The 21617-nt window shown below is 43.5% G+C and overlaps 2 protein-coding genes across 10 annotated transcripts in view; one reads left to right on the top strand and one right to left on the bottom strand.

The window, feature by feature from the left end:
* Window positions 1-21617, top strand: part of LOC133503321 (tetratricopeptide repeat protein 39C-like) — a 30010-nt gene that overhangs the window by 5979 nt on the left and 2414 nt on the right. For 4 of the 8 annotated variants that reach the window (XR_009795706.1, XM_061824830.1, XM_061824832.1 and 1 more), the window contains 14 exons: window positions 5968-6071; window positions 9994-10150; window positions 11758-11806; window positions 13020-13148; window positions 13751-13865; window positions 15325-15673; window positions 16731-16899; window positions 17757-17850; window positions 17929-18036; window positions 18120-18229; window positions 19517-19640; window positions 19727-19824; window positions 19907-20011; window positions 21499-21537. Coding sequence is in view for 7 of the 8 variants with exons in the window: in XM_061824830.1 (XP_061680814.1) it covers window positions 5968-6071; window positions 9994-10150; window positions 11758-11806; window positions 13020-13148; window positions 13751-13865; window positions 15325-15673; window positions 16731-16899; window positions 17757-17850; window positions 17929-18036; window positions 18120-18229; window positions 19517-19640; window positions 19727-19824; window positions 19907-20011; window positions 21499-21537 (1750 nt within the window). In the remaining variant the exon portion in view is untranslated. Of the gene's footprint in view, window positions 1-5967; window positions 6072-9773; window positions 9858-9993; window positions 10151-10304; window positions 10392-11757; window positions 11807-13019; window positions 13149-13750; window positions 13866-15324; window positions 15674-16730; window positions 16900-17756; window positions 17851-17928; window positions 18037-18119; window positions 18230-19516; window positions 19641-19726; window positions 19825-19906; window positions 20012-21498; window positions 21538-21617 lie in introns of those variants that run through there. The other 4 variants (XM_061824831.1, XM_061824835.1, XM_061824833.1 and 1 more) reach the window with 4 other exon arrangements.
* On the bottom strand, window positions 1559-5991 carry agxta (alanine--glyoxylate and serine--pyruvate aminotransferase a). Of its 2 annotated transcripts, none has more exons than XM_061824841.1 (7): window positions 5816-5972; window positions 4769-4853; window positions 4507-4605; window positions 4130-4199; window positions 3935-4030; window positions 3717-3845; window positions 1559-3020 (listed from the first exon to the last, which is right to left on the bottom strand). In XM_061824841.1, exons 1-7 carry the CDS (start codon window positions 5916-5918, stop codon window positions 2913-2915), a joined length of 690 nt encoding a protein of 229 aa, XP_061680825.1. In that variant the 5' UTR covers window positions 5919-5972; the 3' UTR covers window positions 1559-2912. The 2 variants fall into 2 exon arrangements, with proteins under 2 accessions (XP_061680825.1, XP_061680824.1); XM_061824840.1 differs by having other exon boundaries at window positions 1560-3020; window positions 5106-5991.

Raw genomic sequence — 21617 nt, 5'->3', positions numbered from 1 at the left:
CGTGCACAAACGAGTTTAAAAAAAAAAAAAAAAAAATTCCACTTCATTTAAAAAAAAAACATATTTTAACCTTTTTGAGAAACGTAAAAACACATTTTTGAAACCAACAAATAAGCTAACAAATAAGTTCAAGGTGTAGTCAGTGATCGGCTCCAATACTTATGCGACCCTTGTGAGAATAAGCCGCGTGAAAAATAGACGGATGGATAAAAATGTGGCGGCACGGTGGGCTCAGCTGGTGAAGCGCCTGTGTGGAGTTTGCATGTTCTCCCCGTGCCTGCGTGGGTTTTCTCCGGGAACTCCGGTTTCCTCCCGCATCCAGAAAAATGCAAGATTAATTGGACACTCTAAATTGCCCCGAGGTGTGATTGTGAGTGCAACTGTGTGCCCTGCGATTGGCTGGCGACCAATTCTGGGTGTACCCCACCTCCTGCCAGTTGACAGCTGGGATGGGCTCCAGCACTCACCCTCATGAGGATAAGCAGCAACGAAAATGGATGGAAGGATGGATGAAGTAAAATGTGTTGAAAATAACTGCTAATTGTTTGAGTTGGGTGTGTTCAGCACATCTGACATAGGAAAAGATTAGTGAAGGAGAGATACATGTGGAAAAAAGTTATTGCACATTTTCTGTATTGAACACCAAAGTCACTTAAAAATACAAGCTTTCAAATGAAAATGACATCGCATCAAAACATATGTCCGAATGATTTCTTCGAATTCTTTCCGAGTACCAGGGTTAGTCCTCTAACGCACCACAAGTCAATAAAACAAGAAGCGTCACGCAAACCTGAGATCCGAATTCAGCAGGGAGCCCAAGCACGCCTCCATTTGAGCTCGTCAATGTCTTGCAAGGATTTAATGTTCGCTATAGAGGCCGACGGACCATCTGGTTCGGTGAATAAAGTGCACAAAAATGCACGCATTTGGCGAAGCGGTGGGCTAGCAAGCACCAAGCTAACCGACCTCTGTGGCGCCACCGAAACGTTCAAAGTGACGTGACGCCACGCTTAATAGTTTAGCTGCCCAAAGGATAACTGTTAGCTGATAGCTCATCCAACGTATGAACAATATTTAAGATGTTCAACTTTTAAAAAAACAAACAAAAATAATTAAAAAAAAAAAAAAAACTACACTGTACTCCCTCTTCAGACGCTAACCCCGCCCCTTTGGTCATCGTCATCCGGTGCTGCGTAACTTGCGAGTGTGGATGCCAACTTTTATTTCACTTCTTTACTTTTGTTTTCTAGTACCTGAAGCTGAATTGTGGTTGTTTTATACTGTAAAAATAAATTATGCTACACCCAAATGACTAAAGTTGGTGGTTGGGGGTGGGGGGGACGGAGCCGCCATCGTCCTTCGAAGTTAACGTAAAGAAGTGACCATGGAAACAACGCAGTTGACTTAGGGGAAAGCGTCGTGAATCTCAGCCAGCTCGTTGAACCTGAGTAAAATATTTACCCAGATTAACCTGGTAGTACAATTTAAAAAAAAAAAAAAAAAAAAAAAACACTGGTCACAGATAGCCACCAGCATCTGTCATCACGTCGACCGTTTTAAAAAAAGTTAGTTTATTGAAAAATAATCAATTCACATTAAAAAATGGAACACAGACTATATAGTAATTATGACATATTTTTAGAAAGGAGCCATGCAGGGGGATATGGATCGGTTTCCAATTACGCCATCTTGTGTGTCATGGAGGTCAGAGAAGAGAGGTGAGAGGTGACGCTTGAAGTTTTTTTCTGTTCTTAATTTATCCGATTTGGTCTAAGGACTGTGGGGATGGCACCACAGTTACAACTTTTTGTTGTTGTTTTCATATGGTTCTCCAGGGTTCATACGTGGCCCTAAAAGTCCCTAGGAAAAAAAACTATATTTCTGAGGGTCCATTTAGGGGCCCTTAAAAGTCCTTAAAATTCACCGAAAATCGGTCAAGCCCCTAAAAAGGCCTTAAATTAAAAAAAAATCAAAAGGGAGGACCTCTAAACGGCAAATTCTCCCTAAAAAAAAAAAAATCATCTTTTATTTTAAAAAAAATAGAGATCTGTCTGGCATCCAAAACAGCCGGAAATTGCCAATTTGTGTTTCACAAATGTTTTCTTATAGTCGCCATCTTGTCGTTGATATTCCATTGTTTGTTTTTGTGAGTAGGCATTTCACCCTAACCCTGATTTGGCGAAGACTGTCTCATCTTCTATTTGTCTGAATCTGTTTCTGTCAAAATATCAAGATAGTGAAGCATCAACTTCAGGCACTCGTAGGGATCAACCAAGCGCCAGTACTGGCAGTGCCTGCCCACTTACAGTTGTCCAGTCATCGACTTCAACCAGCCAGAAGTCAGGCTCTGTGACCGTAGTTCAATACACGAAAACGAACTCGTTCAAGACAGAGATCGTGCGGACTTTAAAAGTGATCTGCAGCCATTACAGTTACAAATCTTGTGAAAATAATTCAAAAGTGTTTGCAGTCATGTTTCCAGACAGTGACGTTGCTAAAAACTACCACTGTCATATCAGTGAGAACGACCACAAGGGGGCGACAGGTGATCACTGGGAGGTACTGGAACCTTTGATGAACCAATAATGGTGGATGGCACCATTGGTTGAGTCTTTTTTCCTTGGTGGCCCTAAATTTTTCCTGTCGGCCCCTAGGTTTGGGGTCAGAGTGAGTGTGAACCCTGTTCTCGTGTCGTACGACTTAATTCTCAAAAATTAAGAGGTTTTGAATGCACCTGTAAAGTTCACCGGCAAGTGACAAACAGCTTGAAGCGAGCACTGTTCACCTCTTAGTTGGAGAACTATAAGTGATATCAATCAAACCTTTATCTATAAATCACCTTTCATGCTTGAAAAGGAGCAGAAATGCCAGTCAGTGACAGTGTCAAACTGTTATTGTCCAAATCTTAAGAGTCAGACTTTGCTCTTGTGACAGTGCATCAACGCGTCCCTCAGAGCTGCCAGCACCATGTCCGCACCCGAAACGCTGCTGTTGCATCCCATCAGACCAACGCGAAGCACCTGCAAAGACCGACACACGTTAAGTTGCTCGGTGCTAGAAGCGTACCTACAGCATATAGGTTGCCAATGAAGTGGGTAAGTCACATCGTTCTGTTCTATTAGTTTGTTAGATCAGAGCTGACAAGCTAAATAGACGGGTAGGTTGGTACCAATCTAGTTTTTAGATAGGTAGCTGACATTCTAGTTCGCCACGTAGGTTGTTATCGTGCTAGATAGTTTAGTAGGCAGGTAGCTGGCCTGGTCAGTTGCAAGATACTGTAGGTAAAAGACGAGCTAGCTAGATACGCAGGTGGGTACCTAGCTAGTAACTAGACGGATGAGTGATAGTGTAGGTAAAGTAGTTGGCTAGTTTTCTAGATAAAAGTGGGTACCAAATATAGTTTCTAACCTAGATCACATGCTAATTTGGTGGGTAGGATTATGCTTCAAGGATGGTAGGTTGCGAGCTACATTAGATAGATGTGTAGTGTGTGAAATGCTACCTAGATAGGTAAGTGACATGCTAGGTTTCTAGACAGATGGGTAAGTGGGTAGCAGGTACTTTGGTAGCCGTTGTTTGTTCCCGGTATAGTCGAGTAGGTCGGTAGCAGGCTAAGTTGCTGGACAACGCAGTTAGGAGCCAATTAGCAACATTTCTAGCTTGATAGGTAGGAAACTAGCTTGGTACTGGCTAGGTAGAGGGGTAGGTTGCACCACCATGCCAGCGGAAGGTCCAAGCCCCCCGGAGATCTCCAGGTTGTGCTTCTTCATGATGTAGGCTGTGATATCCTTCCAGTCATATCCACGTGGCGCCACGATTGTCGTCACCGTCGGCAACCTCAATGCCTTGGAGAAACCAAACAAACATCGTTGTAAACTATTACAAACATCATGAGAGCAGTTTTTGAAATTGAAAATAACTCTTAACGTTTCACCTTGTCCTCCACGAAGAGTTTGAGTCCCATTCGTTGTAGACCGGTGTGGAAGTAGTCAGCCACTTTCCTGTGTCTTTCCCAGGAATGTTCTAGACCCTACCAAGCGGCAGAAAATTAGATAGACTGTTCCCTCATTATTAAACATTTATTACATTCTGTCTTTTCAGCCACTGAAATGTTGACCGGTCACCTCACCTCCTCCACCAAGATGGCCAGGCTCTCCCTGAGGGAGTAGAAAGCGGAGACGGGGCCCGTGTGGTGGTACCTGTGCATTGGAGAAGAAGGATGATAGGATTTTGTCCATCAAAATATTTCAACCACCCATCCATACAGTATCTGAGCCGCTTATCCTCAGGAGGGCTATCCCAGCTATCTTGGGACGTCTGGGGAAACCGGATGACCCGGAGAAACCCCACGCAGGTACGAGGGAGAACCTCCAAACTCCGCACAGACGGGGCCAGGATTTGAACCCCGGTTGTCAGAACCGTGAGGCAGCTGCTCTAACCCATCCGCACTATGCCGCCTGAACTGATTCATTTTTTTTTTAAATATATTTTTAAGGGCATTCTTACACTCTGGTGGCTTCTCCGTTGCATCCCCAGTAGTTTGACAGCCACTTCAGGTCCAAGAAGAACGACACCGGCTTTGTGCTGCGGTTGAATATTTTACGACTGTGGGAAAAATCGGTCATAAAACAGAATTGCAAGTGACAAATGTTGATCCATAACGTGAAGCAAATCCACATTTCTTCAGTCACTACACAATATTGCGTGTCATTTTCCACAATTATATTGTAAGATGCTTCAAAATGGAGGCTTGCTTCTGTGGTCTCACCATGCTCGCTCACTGAAGGAGATGGGTGCCGTTCCTGGTGGGGCGTTCAGAACCTTCTGAGAACCCGAGTACAGTATGTCGATCTCTAGACGTGGCCGATAGCGAGAAGCAAAATTTTACACCAACGCAACAATTAAGAACATCGATATCACAATGTATTTTTTTTACATTTTGTGCAAGTATCAAAACTATTGCTATAGTACGATTTGCTGTTCACTTAACCAATGAAAAAAACTGTATTACTTAAATTCATGTAACGATGTAAAAAAAAAACACAAAGTACATAAGCACTGTGAAAAAACTACAACAAAATCTAAAGCTAGCTCTTGTTTTGTGCCTGAAAAATGAAGGTAATCGGACATCCATCCATCCATTCTCCACCACTCCTCCGGTTCGGGTCGCGGGGGAAGTAGCTTCAGCAGGGATACCCAGTCTTCCCTTTCCCCAGCCACTTCTTGCAGTTCTTCCGAGAGACGTAGTCTCTCCAGCATGTCCTGGGTCGTCCCCGGGGTCTCTTTCCGGTGGGACGTGCCCGGAACACCTCACCAGGGAGGCGTCCGGGAGGCATCCGGATCAGCTGCCCCAGCCACCTCATCTGGCTCCTCTCAATGCGGAGGAGCAACGGCTCGACACTGAGCCCCTCCCGGATGACCGAGCTTCTCACGCTATCTCTAAGGGAGAGCCCGGAAACCCTCCGGAGGAAACTCATTTGGGCCGCTTGTATACGGGATCTTGTTTTTTCGGTCACGACCCACAGCTCATCCCCAGATGTGAGGGTAGGAACCTAGATCGACTCGTAAACTGAGAGCATCGCCTTTCGAATTAGCTCCCTCTTTACCACAATGGACCGATGCAAGGTCCACATCACTCCAGACGCTGCACCGATCCGTCTGCCGATCTAGATTCACACAATCACTGTCTCGTAGTATGTATTAGTAGTATGGAGAAATATTCTATTGGGAGTTGTTATTACAATAGAGTATTTAAAAGCGTGACAAAAACAGCGCAAAGTGAAAATGAATTATTGTTTGGGATTTCACGCCGCACCTTGCAGGTCCATGTACACCGGCGCTCCACCCATGGATGCCACAGAGTCCACCAGGAACAAACAATCGTACCTGGAGAGGCGCAAATTTACTGTAATTGTCATCTTCCTTCTATGCTGCCACTTTAATTCTTATTATTCTTACTTGTGACAGAGTTGCCCGATGCCATCCAGCGGGTGCAGGACGCCGGTGGATGACTCTCCGTGGGCCAGAAAAAACACCGCAGGCCTGTGTTTGGATAACGCCTACCGCAACATGTGAGTCATTTGACCTCATTGCCTTGCAGTTTTGTTTTGTTTTTTTTAGCTTTTAGTTTATCTTTTTACCTTCTCGATTTCTGTGTTGGTGAAGAATCCCCCAGGGGGCGCAACGATGGTGTTTACCCGGGCGCCTGTTGGGTCGAAGAACAGTAGCAGTGGGTTGCTTATTGGGATGCAAAATTCTGGAGACTTTCTGGAGAATTTATGGGAATTAACCAGGAATTATCAAAATTGAAGGGTGGTCCTTAATAGGGACCTACAATAGGGTTAGGGGAAATATGTATTTTTTCTGAAAATCCTGACCAAAACAACTGGATATCGTGCAAGTACAGTGCAAACTTGATTTTTCAGTACCTCAATTTAGTTTTTTTGAGTAATGAGTTGTTTTTGGCTTGAGATAGATAGATAGATAGATAGATAGATAGATAGATAGATAGATAGATAGATAGATAGATAGATAGATAGATAGATAGATAGATAGATAGATAGATAGATGAACGGACGGACGGACGGACGGACAGATAGATAGATAGATTTGGTCGCTGTTAGACTATGTCGTAGAAATGTTTTTAATGCTAACTAGCTAACATTATCCTATTTATAGATTATTGGTAGAACGATTAAAACTTAAAGGAAAAAAATTGAATATGAACAAAAACATGATGCCACCAGACACCTTTACCAATTTCCCATCATCTATATGTCGGGTGATACTCATCAAGGAAGTCTCTTGCAAGCTAACGCCGTTACCTATCCTCTCCGCCATGTCGGCCACCCGCTCCCCCCAGACGCCATTGACTGCCGCCAGCACGCCGTCAGCGGCCTCCACAGCGTTAAAGATGGCACACTCCATGGCGGCATGGCCCGTGCCGCTCACCGCCAGAGTCACCGGGTTCCGAGTCTGGAACATGTACTGGATTCCGCTCCGGATGTCGGCCATTATCTGCAAAACGACAACATACTGTAGCTATTCTGGTGAACGTAGACCCAGGACTTGGAGATCTCATTTTTTAACCTAGCCCCAAGGCTTAGCCCTCACATTCACCTGGACTAAGCAAGACTAACTGAGTACCTTGGCCTTGTCATCCAAGTCAAACTAAAATCGCTACATGTGTATCATTCAACGTAATACCAGGATTTAGGCATTGTAGTCACCCTGTAACATCTCCCAAGGGAGGTATCACAGTAAGCCCAAGACCTCCAGCTAGGGTATTCATTCAACCTAATACCAGGATTTATATACTTTATCAAACTACAGCCTTGGCCTAAACCTAGGTTTTGTTGTAGAAACCAAGATGAACTATTACCATGACCCTATTAGTGTGGGTATGCTTTTGAAAACCTGAGCCCAGGATTTCGGATTTTACCATGCCAGCTATCCCAGTACTACTCTTTCCAGTCAACCTAGCGCCCGGTCCCAGGCATCACTCCTTAACTTCTGCCAAACTTTTTACAGAGTAATCGGTTTTAACATCTAAAAATGGAATCGCAATTTGTGGACCAACCCAAACCCGAAATTAGTTATTCCATTTGATTTACAACCTCTACTTCTTAATCGCAATCCACCTATAATCTGACCCAAGGATTCTAGACCAGAAAACAAAAAGAAAATCAAAAAAATACAGCAGTACCTAAAAACAAAACCTACGTTTCCAGACCAAGTTAGGACTCCTGACCGCCAATGAACCTAGTATAAATTACTAGACTAACAAAAATCTTCTAAACGCTTTTAGATTCACACTAGGCTTCAAAATTCTTCTAAAACCTTTCAGATCCAAGTTAGTTGCACCGAGTACTAGTATTTCCAGTCACCCTTCTACCAAACCTCTAACCAAGCACTGTACAAGTCTTCTAAATCTTTCTGAAAACCTGATCCTAGGCTTTCAGACAACCCAAGACTTGTCAATCCAGTCTATCTAGAATGGGGACAGAGCCATCCCAATAACCCTTTGACTTCTACCCAATTTAGGACTGAGTACTATGCTTCGAAAACCTCAACCCGGGCTTTCAGACCAACCACCATTTACCCAATTCCCCAAAACCTGCCACGCAACCTAACACCCAGTTCTGGTGTTTCCAAATCCCGTCTGAACTTAGAACCCAAAGTAAATTTTCCAGTCAGCCTGAATCCTGGACCGTGACCAATCAGGCCAAAAGATGAAAGTATGCATTGCATTTAGTCTAGAACCGAGGACTCAAGATGACCGAGTCAGTGTTTCATATAGACTAGCTTGGGACCAGAATTGTATGCTTCCCCCCCCCCCCCCCCCCCCAGTTCAGTTTACCTCAAAAGTCTCGGGATGCATGTGTCCAATAACGGGATTGGCTCCGGCCTGCAAGACGCGTATCGGGACGTTGGAGGGTCCGGGTCCAAACATGTGACGCCGAGGGACCGTCAGGGGGGTCCGCAGACGTTTCGGCGGTGGAACCGCCAGTGAAGACATGCCGTGAGCCGTGGGAAAACCGCCCGGCCTGCGAAGTGCTCGCTTTCCCGATTTTGTGTTTGTCTTTGTGCGAGTCTCAATGTTTACCTGAGCTCGCCCGCCTAAGTTAATCATTCATGGATGACTCTGCACCTTTTTTTTTTTTTTTTTAGCGTCAATGCATAATAATAATAGTCAAGTTTTAACTAATCAGGTTTAGTCGTACATGATGATCAACACCAACTCTTGATCGATTCTTATTTTACATATCACTATATTTGTTCTTTTAATAGTCTAAAAGACCAATTATATACAAATAAATATATGATTATACAGTGAAGAAAATAAGTATTTCAACACCCTGCTATATTGCAAGTTCTCCGATTTCTGGATTTTTCTTTTTACATTTAAAATTTTGATTATATTTTTGTGTATTGATAAATATTCTGGGGTGGCGTGGTGGGCCTGCTGGTAAAGGGTTGGCCTCACAGTTTTGAGGTCCCGGGTTCGATCCCGCCTGTGTAGATTTTGCATGTTCTCCCCGTGCCTGTGTGGGTTTCCTCCCACATCCCAAAAACATGAAACATTAATCGGACACTAAAAAATTACCTCTAGGTGTGATTGTGGGTGCGAATGTTTGTCTCCATGTGCCCTGCAATAGGCTGGCAACCAGTTCAGGGTGTACCCTGCCTCCTGCCCGTTGACAGCTGGGATAGGCTCCAGCACTTCCCGTGACCCTCGTGAGGATGAGCGGCAAAGAAAATGGATGGGTGGATGAAAAATTGCCTCTAAATGTGATTGTGGGTGCGAATGTTTGTCTCTATGTGCCCTGTGATTGGCTGGCAACCAGTTCAGGGTGTACCCCACCTCCTGCCCTTTGACAGCTGGGATAGGCTCCAGACACTCACCGCGACCCTCGTGAGGATGCGCGGCAAAGAAAATGGATGGATGGATGATTGCACCAGAAGTTGTACTCGCACTGTTAGGGGAAGGCAAAAACAGGCGGATAAAGTGACTTTTCTCATTGTAACATGACGCTAACTCTTTATTGTAACAGCTCTCGCTGAATTGCACGCATTTCATTTTTTTAGCATGTTGATATGCAAAAAGCACCGTACCAAACGCCATTAATTAATTTTATATGACTATTGTATTAGCAAGAAGCATAGCCATGTACTCATATGATATGATTTTCTTTTATATAATTTTCATAATTTATATAGTAAAAGGGGGAGGAAGCAATAACAACAAATAATGAGCGTCTCTTTTCCCCCGTGACGTCACGACGCAAGGCTCGGCGCGTCACGTGGATGTTTTGATTACGTAATGCACCGGATGCCGCACGACCGGGGCGGACGAGGTAGGGGGGAAAGCGACGGATGGGCGGATGGCTCGATAGAAACAAAAGAACAGGGGAACGCATGAATGAAGCGAGAGTGCGAGGCGGGTTGCTTTTTGACGCTCGGCCGCGATCAAACTCGTATTCGTCATCCCAGCAGCAATGGCCGGCCCGGAGCAGCAGAAGCAGCATCAGCAGCAGGTGGAGGAGGAGAAGGCCGAGAACATCGATGACGCCGAGATGGCGCTGCAAGGCATCAACATGCTGCTCAACAACGGCTTCAAGGAGAGCGACGAGCTCTTTCGGAGATACAGGTAAGCGTGCGCGGGCATGCGCGAGCAAATCTATGCGGTGAAGTACGACCGTGACTCCGGCGGCGTCACGTCACGCCCGGAAGTCGGATGATCGCTCGGGACAAGTTGCACCGATCTAAAAAAAAAAAAATGACTACCAAAACTGGAGTTGCCGTCCGCCATCTTGATACTCCCAAAACAACCGTGCCGACCTGTGCGGCGTTAATCGCCAGTTTTGTGGCTGTGAGAAAACATTCCACAGGTTAGTTAGAAAGATTGACTTTGACACAATTAAAGTTTGTTTGTAAAGTTTTTGTTTTCTGATGAGCTTAATTCATGTGAACAAAGGTTTGTTTACGGTTGTCGTTGTTCGCTGTTCACTCTCTGCCTTCACCTGTATAGGCCGACGATTTTTCGCGAAAAAAAAAAGCGATGTAAATATTTGTATTTTTTTAATATCAGGGGAACACATTGTCCGTGAGCTTTTTGATAATACAGAACTCTCCAAATTGAATTTGAAGTTTTAAGTTTGAAATAGGACGTCTCAGAGACAACAAATGAACAATGCGTTTAGCATGTATTTTCCCATTGCGGGTCATTATTTCCAAAAATATATCGAACTGATTGACTTCAAATTTAATGTTTTTAATGACAAAAAATGCCAAGTTTTTTTGCTATGTTATGATGATAGTGCTTCACAGCGTATTTTGGGAAAAGTTAACATGTCACGGAAATCGGGTCCTAGCTAATATGCAAGGTTTCTAGGTCGTCACGGTGTCCTATGTCTTTCCTTTGCACTTCGCCTTTTTTGGCTTACCAAGTCGAATTAAAAATCTTTCATGTTACCAGAACTGGAAAAATGTCAAGATCACACGACCAGTTTTCATTCTACATGGCAAACTTTCAGAAAAACCCCGCCATAATCCAACCTGTGAACCGTGTCCGCCACATGTTTGGGGAGTACCAATATGGCGGCCAACTGGCTTCAACCAATCGACAGCCTGCTTGATCTGTATGCACTATCCAGTCTTTATTTTTTTTAGATCTACATTTAGATTTTTGATATTTTTTTAGTGGGTGGGTGAGGCTTTTTTTTTTTGGGGGGGGGGGGCATTTTTCCAATTAAATATTGTGTCTGTAATCAAACAGAAGAGAAAAAGATCTTGCAAATTAAGTGTCAGCTTTACAGATACCATAAGAATGTTTTCATGCCCCGCATGCTAGTAGTAAATGTAAGCTTTACAGATGCCACTTCTGTTGTAAAGATGTCAGCTGTGACACATGCTCGCGGCGGGGATACTAACTTTCAACTACTACTGTCTGTTGTAAGGCTGTGGGGCCACGTGCTAGTTGTAGACTTCAGCTTTACAGATGCCACACTTGTCAGACGTCTTAAGCCAGGCAACACATACTAGTATTTAAACTTCAAGTTTATAAATACCACGTCTGTGGTAAGCACTTCTTCTGCAACACTTGGTGGTGTAAATAGTTCTAAAGTTCAACTTTACAGATGCCACGTTTTGGACTGCTCTGGTAAAGATGTCTTCTGTAATATGCAGTATGGTGCCCTTGTTTTTTTTTTTTTGGAAACTTGAGCTTTATAGATGCCAATGTGTTCTCTCTTGTAGGAGTCAGAGTCCACTGATGAGCTTCGGGGCGAGTTTTGTTAGCTTCCTGGTGAGTTTGGCAACCTTTAAAGGAGAAACATAACGGAAAAGTGTCTGTTCAGATGTGAGTATCTTTCTCTACTACTAGCTAGCTAAGTACTAGCTTACAAACTACATACTTGCTAACTAGCTATATATAAAAAAACTAGCAAACAGCTAACTAACGGCTAGCTACCTTCCAGACAGTCAACTGTCAACTATAGCTAGTTAGCAAGTATGTAGTTTGTAAGCTAGTACTTAGCTAGCTAGTAGTAGAAAGCTACTTAGTTATCAAGCCAATTAGTTCATTCAGCTAAATTGCTATTTATTTAATTTGTTTGTTAGTTATGATACTACTGAGCCAGTATTTAGCATGCTAGTTTTTTAGTTAGTGAGTACCTTGACAGCCAGGTAGGTAAGCAGTAAATTAGAGAGTAGTTGATTTTGTTTTAGTCATATAGATAGTTAGCTTGTTAGTTTGTAAACTTCCCTAGCTACTTTATTTAGTTAGCCTAGCTACTTTATTTAGTTAGGTAACAGTTATTGGTCACCTAGTAATTATTTTTGCTGGCTAGTTAGTTAGAAAGTTAGAATTTGAAGTTGTTAGTTTGTTATTGTGAAGTTGTTGGCTAAATAGTTTATTCTTGAGCAAGTTAGTTTTTTGTTTGTTAGCTAACATTTTAATTTGTTAGCGAGATAGCTAGTTTTGTAGTATTTAGTTTGTTAGCCATTTCATTTATTAGATCATCAGGCTAGCTAGTTGCGTTTTCAGTTATTTGGTTAGGTAAGGAACTTGTTTAATTTTTGTTCACATTTTGCTCAATAAATTGCAATTTTTCTAGTTAATTCATGAGCAAAAAACACTACCAGACACACCCTACAAGGTTTAGTTGTTGGGTTATTTTTTTTTAAATTTTTTACTTAAAAAAAATAAATCACAATTAATCCAGATTAGCTCGTGTGTGATAAGGATAAATCGAGTAACTGTCGTGTCAATTCTACAGAAACAATAGCAAGACTGCCTAGTAGTGGAGTAGAAAAAAAACATTTACATATTTTCAAGTCTTGGTTTTACCACCATGACAAGTTTATCACGAGTGAATTTCTTGCTGAGTAGACGACAGCGCGCTATCCATTTTAGCTTCAGTGACCATCGGAGAAGGCTCTGGCTTTCGACACCCGAAAGTTGTTTGTGATGTCACGGTAAAAAAGGTCCATCGAGGCGTGTCGGGTTGTGCTCCCAGAACGCCATGATGACATTCGAGGAGGAGAAGATGCAGACGGCGTGCGACGACCTGAAGACCACCGAGAAGCTGTGCGAGAGCGACAGCGTCGGTGTGCTGGAGACCATCAGGAACAAGATCAAGAAGAGCGTCAGTGTGCACACAGTGAACACCTGTTCTAGACTTGCCCACCAAAGTTTGAGATAGAAACCATACAACAGTGTCAGGGTGTCAAATTCATTTTTCTCACGGGCCACATTTTTGTTCCCGTTTCCCTCAGGGGGCCGTTATGACTGTGGAACAAAAATATTTTAGTCATCTCATCATATTTACATCATGAATTTATGAACTCGTTTTGGAATCAGAAATCAAGGGTAATGTGTTTTTCACCTATTCACGTTTGGTATCACACAAATGCTTGTAACATCTCAAGTTTATCATTTACGATATATGACCATTTGAAATTTTGGTACAGATTTTTCCAAGAATCGTGGAAATTGACACTCTAGATTTGGCGTCGCGGGCCGCATAAAATCATGTGGCGGGCCAGATCTGGCCCCCGGGCCTTGAGTTTGACACTGGTGCCATATAAACCTTTTTTTTTTTTTTTTTTTAAATATACCTTGTAACTTTTCTCCCTTTCTGAACACCTTCGGCACACTGGGGCGTAATACCGTTTTAAAACACGCGGCGGCAACTCGTACTGTAGAAATGAAGACGGTCGTGTTCTTGAATGTTCCGTGTGTTTGCAGATGGACTCCCAGAGGTCTGGCGTGGTGGTGGTGGACCGCCTGCAGAGACAGATCATTGTGGCCGACTGTCAGGTTTACTTGGCCGTGCTCTCCTTCGTTAAGCAGGAACTCTCAGGTCAGTTTCCCCCCCCCCCCCCCACAACTTCATGCTGACTCGGCGCTAGTTGAGGAATTAGTTGGAGAGTTTGTTAAAAGAGTAAGAAAGATCGTTGTTATAGTTTACGAGCCTGCTAAATAGTAATTTAGTTTAGCTCGGAAGCAAGTAGCTAGTTCATTAATTAGTAAGGTAGTTGTAAGTTTTTTTGCAATGTAGATGTTTATTTTGGTTGGATACTAGTTTCTTCGTCAATTTAGCATTTAGTGAGTCAGTGTTTTAACTACCGTAATTTCCGCCGTGACTTTTTTCACTTGCTTTCAACCCTGCGGTTTATGCGGTGATGCGACTAATTTGTGCATTTTTTCCGACGGACACAAGGGGGGCACTCGAGCGGAAAAGGTGAGAGTGAGACCGGTGGAATGTATGTGCCGAGGAAGTGACTTTTACCGGTCCGGCCCTTTTAGCGCTGCGCTAGCGTGTTACTGCCGTGTCTCAGTGATTTTTACCGGTATGTTTTTTTTTTTAAGCGCCCCTGTTAGCGTGGCATTAGCGTTAGCGCTGCGGCGCTAGCGTTAAACTATCTGTGGACCGTGTTTATAAATATCTCGTGTTTCAATGTGGGCACTGGGAGCTTTTACACAGCCGCGTCGTATGTGTGTACCAAATGGTATTTCCTTTACAAATGTACTGGATGAGGCTTATAACCAGGTGCGCTCTGTAGGCTGGGAATTACGGTACTTTGCTTCTGCTGTAGTTCATTAATTAGTAAGGCAGTTGGAAGTTTTTTTGCAATGTAGGTGTTTATTTTGGTTGGATAGTAGTTTCTTCGTCAATTTAGCATTTAGTGAGTTAGTGTTTTAACTACCGTAAATTCCGGCCTATAAGGCGTGACTTTTTTCACACGCTTTCAACCCTGCGGTTTATGCGTTGATGCTGCTAATTTGTGCGATTTTTTTCCCGACGGACGCAAGGGGGGCAGTCGAGCGGAAAAGGTAAGAGTGCGACCGGTGGAATGTATGTGCCGAGGAAGTGACTTTTATCGGTCCGGCCCTGTTAGCGCTGCGCTAGCGTGTTACTGCCGTGTCTCAGGGATTTTTACCGGTATGTTTTTTATAACCAGCCCTGTTAGCACGGTGCTAGCGTTAAACTCTCCGTGTCCCGTCTTTCTTTGTAAATATCCCGTGTTTCAATTTGGGCACTTGCGGCTTTTTACACAGCTGGGGCGTATGTATGTACCAAATGGTATTTCCTCTACAAATGTACCGCGTGAGGTTTATAACCAGGTGGGCTCTGTGGGCTGGGAATTACGGTAGTTTGCTTGTATTGTAGTTCATTATGTAGCCATCTAGCTCGGAATTTAGTTTATCATCGAGGCAGTGACTTAGCCAGTCAGCTTGTTTGCTAGCGAGCCGGTTGTTGTTGTTTGTTAGTTTCCCTCCATGGAATGTAATGCATGTCTTACATTGTGGCATGACAGCGTACATCAAAGGTGGTTGGATCCTCCGCAAGGCATGGAAGATGTACAACAAATGTCACAGCGACATTAGCCAGCTGCAGGCCGCCTGCCAGCAGACCGCCGCAGAGACCAACCCTCCCGACAACGCCAACCACAACGAGGCGGAGAGCGGCGTGACGTCCGAGGCCTTGGACCGCCTGAAGGGCTCGGTGAGCTTCGGCTACGGCCTGTTCCACCTCTGCATCTCCATGGTGCCCCCGCACCTCCTCAAAATCATCAACCTCCTGGGCTTCCCCGGAGACCGGCTCCAAGGCCTTGCCGCCCTCGCCTACGCCAGCGAGAGCAAGGACATGAAGGCACCGCTAGCCACGTGAGTACACCATATAGCTAATCCACATTGCTGTTAATTGGCCGGATCATTTCAATGTCTTGAACTTTATACACCGGTTATCACATCATAAATATTGAGCCTTAAGTACCGCAACTATGACCAACATTAACTGTTGTTTATTTGCTCCCTCAATGTACCTCACAGTTTGTGAACTACTACAGTGGACCCCCGCTAATTTGCGCAGGATAGGGACTGAGGCTAGCTGCATAAGGTGGAAATTTTCGAGTAGTTGACGCTCCCGTATAATTTCTGTGAAAAAAAAAAATAATAATACAAGTGTGGAGTCGGGTAAAAAATTAAAATTAATCCCTAATAGGTGAATCTTAAAATGCCGAACTGAAAATAGATGGGAGTCCACTGCAGTTACATTTGTTAGCCAGATAGTTTGTTAGCCATTTAGTTGGCTAGATTATTTTTTGGCTTTTTTAGCTCTCTCAATGTACCTCGCTGTCTCTTTGGGGGCTAGATTTACCATATTATGAACCAGCTAGCTAGAAAGATACTTAGCTAACCACCGTAATTTCCAGCCTATAAGCCGCGACTTTTTTCACACGCTTTCAACCCTGCGGTTTATGGGGTGATGCGGCGCTGACGTTAGCGCACTTGGTTATAAGCCTCGGTACACAGAAAGAAGGAGTTTAACTCTAGCGTGGCGCTAGTGTTAGCGCTGCGGCGCTAGTGTTAAACGCTGTGTACTGAGGCTTATAACCAGGTGCGCTCTGGAGGCCGGGAATTACGGTAGTTGTTTTGTTGGAGTGGTCAACACACCGGTTATTCATTCAGCGAGTTAGCTCGCAATCTGGCTTTTAGTTGGTTATTTAACTAGTTACAGGTTCACTGATGGTGCGACGGGACACTTGCCTGACTTTGATGCAGGCAGCCTGGGTTCAGTTCCCACTTAGTGATGCCATTTATATGTGTAGTACTAGTTTGTTACATTGGTCACCAACGAACTTGTCAGGTATTCATTTTGTTAGCTAGGTAGCTAAGGAGCTAGTTTGTGATCTAATTTTATTGTTTGTGTGTGATCTTGCAGGTTGGCTCTCCTGTGGTATCACACAGTAGTGCTGCCATTCTTCGCACTAGATGGGTGTGACTCTCACGCCGGCCTGACGGAGGCCAAAGAGATCCTGCACAGGAAGTCGCTTGTTTACCCAAACTCCTCCCTCTTTATCTTCTTCAAGGGGCGCATACACCGGCTGGAGGTAGGACTGCCTGGACTCGTTCTGTAGATTGGTAAAGAATCATAAATAAGTAAATAATCCTCCAGGAAGTGCTGTGTAATTTTGTACTGCAAGTTGACCATGTAGTAAAGCCAATTGTAAAACTCGTTAACGATAGATAGATAGATAGATAGATAGATAGATAGATAGATAGATAGATAGATAGATAGATAGATTGATTTTTGGCCATTGTTAGGCTAGGTTGTGGAAATTATTTTAATGCTATCTTATTTCATCATTGTGGCACTAGATAATTGGTAGAAGGATTAAAACGTAAAGGAAAAAAAACAAGTAGGAACCAAGATTACTAGATATGTACAGTAGTTAGTGGCTAGACACATAAGGTTGCTAGGTGGATTTCTGTTAAGATCGTTGAAACTGCTTGGTGGGTGTGTATCTAGCTAGACCATCCAACAAGCTAAGCTGTTGAATAGATAGTATATTATATAGTATTTTCAGCTAGTTGGAGCCTTTACCGGTTTGCTCGATGGACAGGTCTGTAGGTAGCTAGCTACAAACATCCATATATATCCTGACAATCTAGTTTGTTGGAGGAACAGATATTTGAAAAGCTTGTTGGAGGATAGTAAGAGGGTAGTTAGCTAAATAGATAGTTCTGTAGGTAGCGAGCAAGGCTGCGAGCATGTTGGGGTAGCTAAGTAGCGAGATAAATTATGAAGATGGGTACTTTGGCCAAGCTAGTTTTTGAGATGATGATGAGTTAGCCAGCCAGCAGAAGGCTTCTGTAGTTAGCTTGCTTGCTTGATGCAGTGAGTAGAAAGGCTTCAGTGATGCATTCAGGATCCTAAGTTTTTGTGGGTGTATTTTGTTGTCCAAAGTGTCACATCAACAGCGCTCTGGCCTGCTTCAACGACGCACTGGAACTGGCCTCCGACCAAAGAGAGATCCAGCACGTGTGTCTGTACGAGATCGGTACGTTTGCACCTCGCCGGGTCTCGCACAACTCATCAGGCCTTTGCCGTGACGCCTTGCTTCTGTCTGTCCTGTTAGGCTGGTGCAGCATGATCGAAATGAACTTCGAAGATGCTCACCAGTCCTTTGAGAGGCTGAAGAACGAGTCGAGATGGTCTCAGTGCTATTACGCGTACTTGACTGGAGGTGGGATGCTGCCTCTTAGTGTTAGCATTAGCATCCTAGCACCCTCAGCTAGTTTTCAGCTGGGTGTTCTTCTTCTTCTTCAGTGTGTCAGGGAGCCTCGGGTGACTTGGAGGGCGCCTGCGGGGTCTTCAAAGATGTGCAGAAGCTGTTCAAAAGGAAGAACAACCAGATCGAGCAGTTTGCTGTCAAACGGGTATAATTTCTAAAAAATTTGAGATGTTGTTGTGTCAATGATGCGTCTTGGATGAGTGTCTGATGTGTCTTTGTGGCGTGTCTTGGATTAGGTTCTTCTGCCTTTTTTTTTTTTTTTTTTTACATGTACCGTAATTTCTCGAGAATAATGCGCACCCCCAAAGTTGATCCCCAAAATAAGGAAAACCTTCCACCAATGTACAATGCGCACCCTCAATTTGCCACTACTCGTATGCTCAGAATATTAGGAATGATCTGTATTTATATTTTGTTAGGTTTGTACTTGTATTGTTTTCAGTTCAACAATCATTAATAATAATGCACATGTGCTGATGTAATGGTATTATAATCTCGGGACAGGCCACAGGACACACCTGGTCCCTGAAATTGTCAGAACAGAATCCCTCAACCAACTAAAATAAATGCTCAATGATGGCACAACATTTTATTAATACTGTTAACACATATTTCAGTCTTAAAAATATGAACTCTTTAACATTGTTTATTAAACACTGCATTCAATATTTCTGCATAAAACGTTGGTGCATTGTGCAGTTTTCGGACTGTGGCGCAACTTCCGGGTTGCCGGCATCGTCGGCACAAGTGATGACGCATTTTACAACTAGCTCTTCCAGTTGACATTTTTTTTGTCTTCGTTTAAGTTTAAACAAACTCCTGGGCAGTCGTAACTGATCTTTGGTGCAGTAGCAACAAACATGCTACGCTAATAATCGTAAAATCTGAAGCTCCGCCGAGGAAATCTGAGAGCTCAGGTTGGGGGGGGGGGGGGGGGCGCACATTACCGTAATATATATAAATGTGTAACATAAGACATCGAATATCATATCGAAATGTATATGTATGCATTTTTTTTTTTTTAACCACGCTATGTACCTGTATACGACTATACAATGTGATTGTATTTTTTAGTTTTCATCAATACCTAAAATAACGCACTCGATTTAACTTTTTGAAAAGATTTTTGGAAAAATTTGCGCATTATTTTCGAGAAATTACGGTACGTGGTGTGGGTCTTTGGTCTGCTGGTTGTTGTATCATAAATGTGCAAATTTTCTGTTTATCTATGATATGTTACATGTGTCCGTGATGTGTTCTACACCGCGTGTCTTCGATGTCCTTTTGTGATGCGTGTGCACCTGTGATGTATTTGTGGCGTGTCTGGGATGTGGATGATACGTGAGGCGTGTATTTTGTGACTTTGCATGTGCTTGTGATTTACGTGAATCTGGTTCGGTCTTTGTTTTCGCTCTTTAACGTGGGTGCGCAGGCCGAGCGTCTGCGGAAGATCTCTCCCAGCAGAGAGCTTTGCATTTTGGGCGTCATTGAGGTGCTGTACCTGTGGAAAGCACTTCCCAACTGCTCCTCGTCCAAGCTGCAGGTCATGAACCAAGGTACGAAAGTGATGACACGGGGATAACGTCCAAAAAAGGCCGTGGATCGCTTGTTCGAGATTGCCTTTCCCGTTCTGCTGTTTCAGTTTTGCAGCGTCTCGACGAGGCGTCCTGCCGCGGCTTGAAACATCTCCTGCTGGGCGCCGTCCACAAGTGTCACGGCAACACCAGAGATGCCGTTCAGGTAGTTTAACGGCGTCAAGCGAGGACTTTACAAGGTGTTCATCAAGAGCCCTTTTTTTTTTTTTTTTTTTTTTCCAATGCAGTCCTTCCAGATGGCGGCCAGAGACGAGTACGGGCGTCAGACCAATTCGTACGTTCAGCCGTACGCCGTCTACGAGCTGGGCTGCGTGCTGCTCGCCAAACCCGAGGTACGTCCACTCCTCTTTATTTACGACAATCCAAGAGTTGATAATGATGGGATTGTTATGGTATAATGATGATTTATGGATGTATTCATTCAGACTTATCGTCATTTCCGGCCTATAAGCTGCGACTTTTTTCCACACGCTTTCAACCCTGCGGTTTATGCGGTGACGCGGCTAATTTGTGCATTTCTTTCTAACGGCCGCAAGGGGCCACTCGAGCGGAAAAGATAAGAGACTAGTGGAATTTATGTGCCGAGGAAGTGACTTTTACCGGTCCGGCCCTGTTAGCACTCCGCTAGTGTGTTACTGCCGTGTCTCAGTGATTTTTACCAGTATGTTTTTTTTTAAGCGCCTCTGTTAGCGCGGTGTTGGCGTTAGCATTAGCGTTTTCACCCTCCTGTTGATGTGAGCTGGACACTCACTTAATCGCTTGGGTTTATGTTTCGATTTTTTTGTACTCACAAAGAAATATGATGATTGGTTTTACTGACTTCACCAATTTTCCCAAGAAAATTCATTTCGGTGACTCTCGTTAGCGACTCACTGGAAACAATGCAGATGCTGACAATTAGGTTGAATCTGTCCAGTGACACAAGTACGAGGATTCAGTAAAATCGCATTAGAATCACAAACCGTAATTTCTGGCCTAGAAGCCGCGACTTTTTTCGACACGCTTTCAACCCTGTGGTTTATGCGGTAGTGCGGCTAATTTGTGCATTTTTTTCTAACGGCCACAAGGGGGCATTTGAGTGGAAAAGCTAACAGTAAGACCGGTGGAATATATGTGCCGAGGAAGTGACTTTTACCAATCCGGCCCTGTTAGTGCTGCGCTAGCATGTTACTGCCGTGTCTTAGTGATTTTTACTGGTATGTTTTTTTTTTTTTTTTTTAAGCGCGGTGCTGGTAGCTTTAGCTCAACGCTAGCATGAATGCGACGGTGCTAGCGTTAAACTCTCTGTGTACCATCTTTCTTTGTAAATATCTCGTGTTTCAATTTGGGTTTCAATGTGGGCACTTTCAGCTTTTACATGGCTGCGGTGTATGTACCAAATGGTATTTCCTTTACAAATGTACTGGGTGAGGCTTATAACCAGGTGCGCTCTGTAGGCCGGGAATTACAGTATGTTTAGGACTATACGTATTTTGTTTGTTTGTTGAAACACACACCAAATTGTTATTTGGATAATAAAAAATACAACATCAAAAGAAATTGACACATTTAATAATACGTCCATGTTAAAAAAAAAAAAAATTGTATACTTATCAATTTTTTTCTCAAGAAAATGTCACTATTTTGTAGGCTTATTCTCAGAATAATACAATTTTAATCTCGTAACATTATCTTGCAATAGATTGTGTGGAGGTATTTTCTTTCTCATTGTTATCTGAAACCCAAAAACATTTCAGATAAAAGTTATACTAATAATTCTTTAACTAGCTTTTGAATGTGTGCTCTGTTCTAACGTTACTTGTGTTTTTGCACCAATCAGACAGTTGGTAAGGGGAGATCGTTCCTACTTCAAGCAAAGGTAAAAATCAGCGTCAAAATCTGTTCTGCAAATCTGTAACATTTTAATGCACTTAGTTAGCTTGCACTCATTACAGGCTA

Source organism: Syngnathoides biaculeatus, chromosome 7, assembly GCF_019802595.1.
Source record: "Syngnathoides biaculeatus isolate LvHL_M chromosome 7, ASM1980259v1, whole genome shotgun sequence".
Lineage (NCBI taxonomy): Eukaryota > Metazoa > Chordata > Actinopteri > Syngnathiformes > Syngnathidae > Syngnathoides > Syngnathoides biaculeatus.
The sequence above is the reverse complement of the archived record's forward strand: the minus strand, read 5'-3'. Positions and strand labels throughout refer to the sequence as shown.

Coding starts and splice junctions, on each gene's coding strand:
- agxta (XM_061824840.1), bottom strand. CDS start 5,259: ATGCTGGAGAGACTACGTCTCTCGGAAGAACTGCAAGAAGTGGCTGGG. Junction 4,031..4,129: donor TGGCCATCTTGGTGGAGGAG/GTGAGGTGACCG, acceptor GCCGCTTGGTAG/GGTCTAGAACATTCCTGGGA. Junction 3,846..3,934: donor AACTCTTCGTGGAGGACAAG/GTGAAACGTTAA, acceptor GGTTTCTCCAAG/GCATTGAGGTTGCCGACGGT.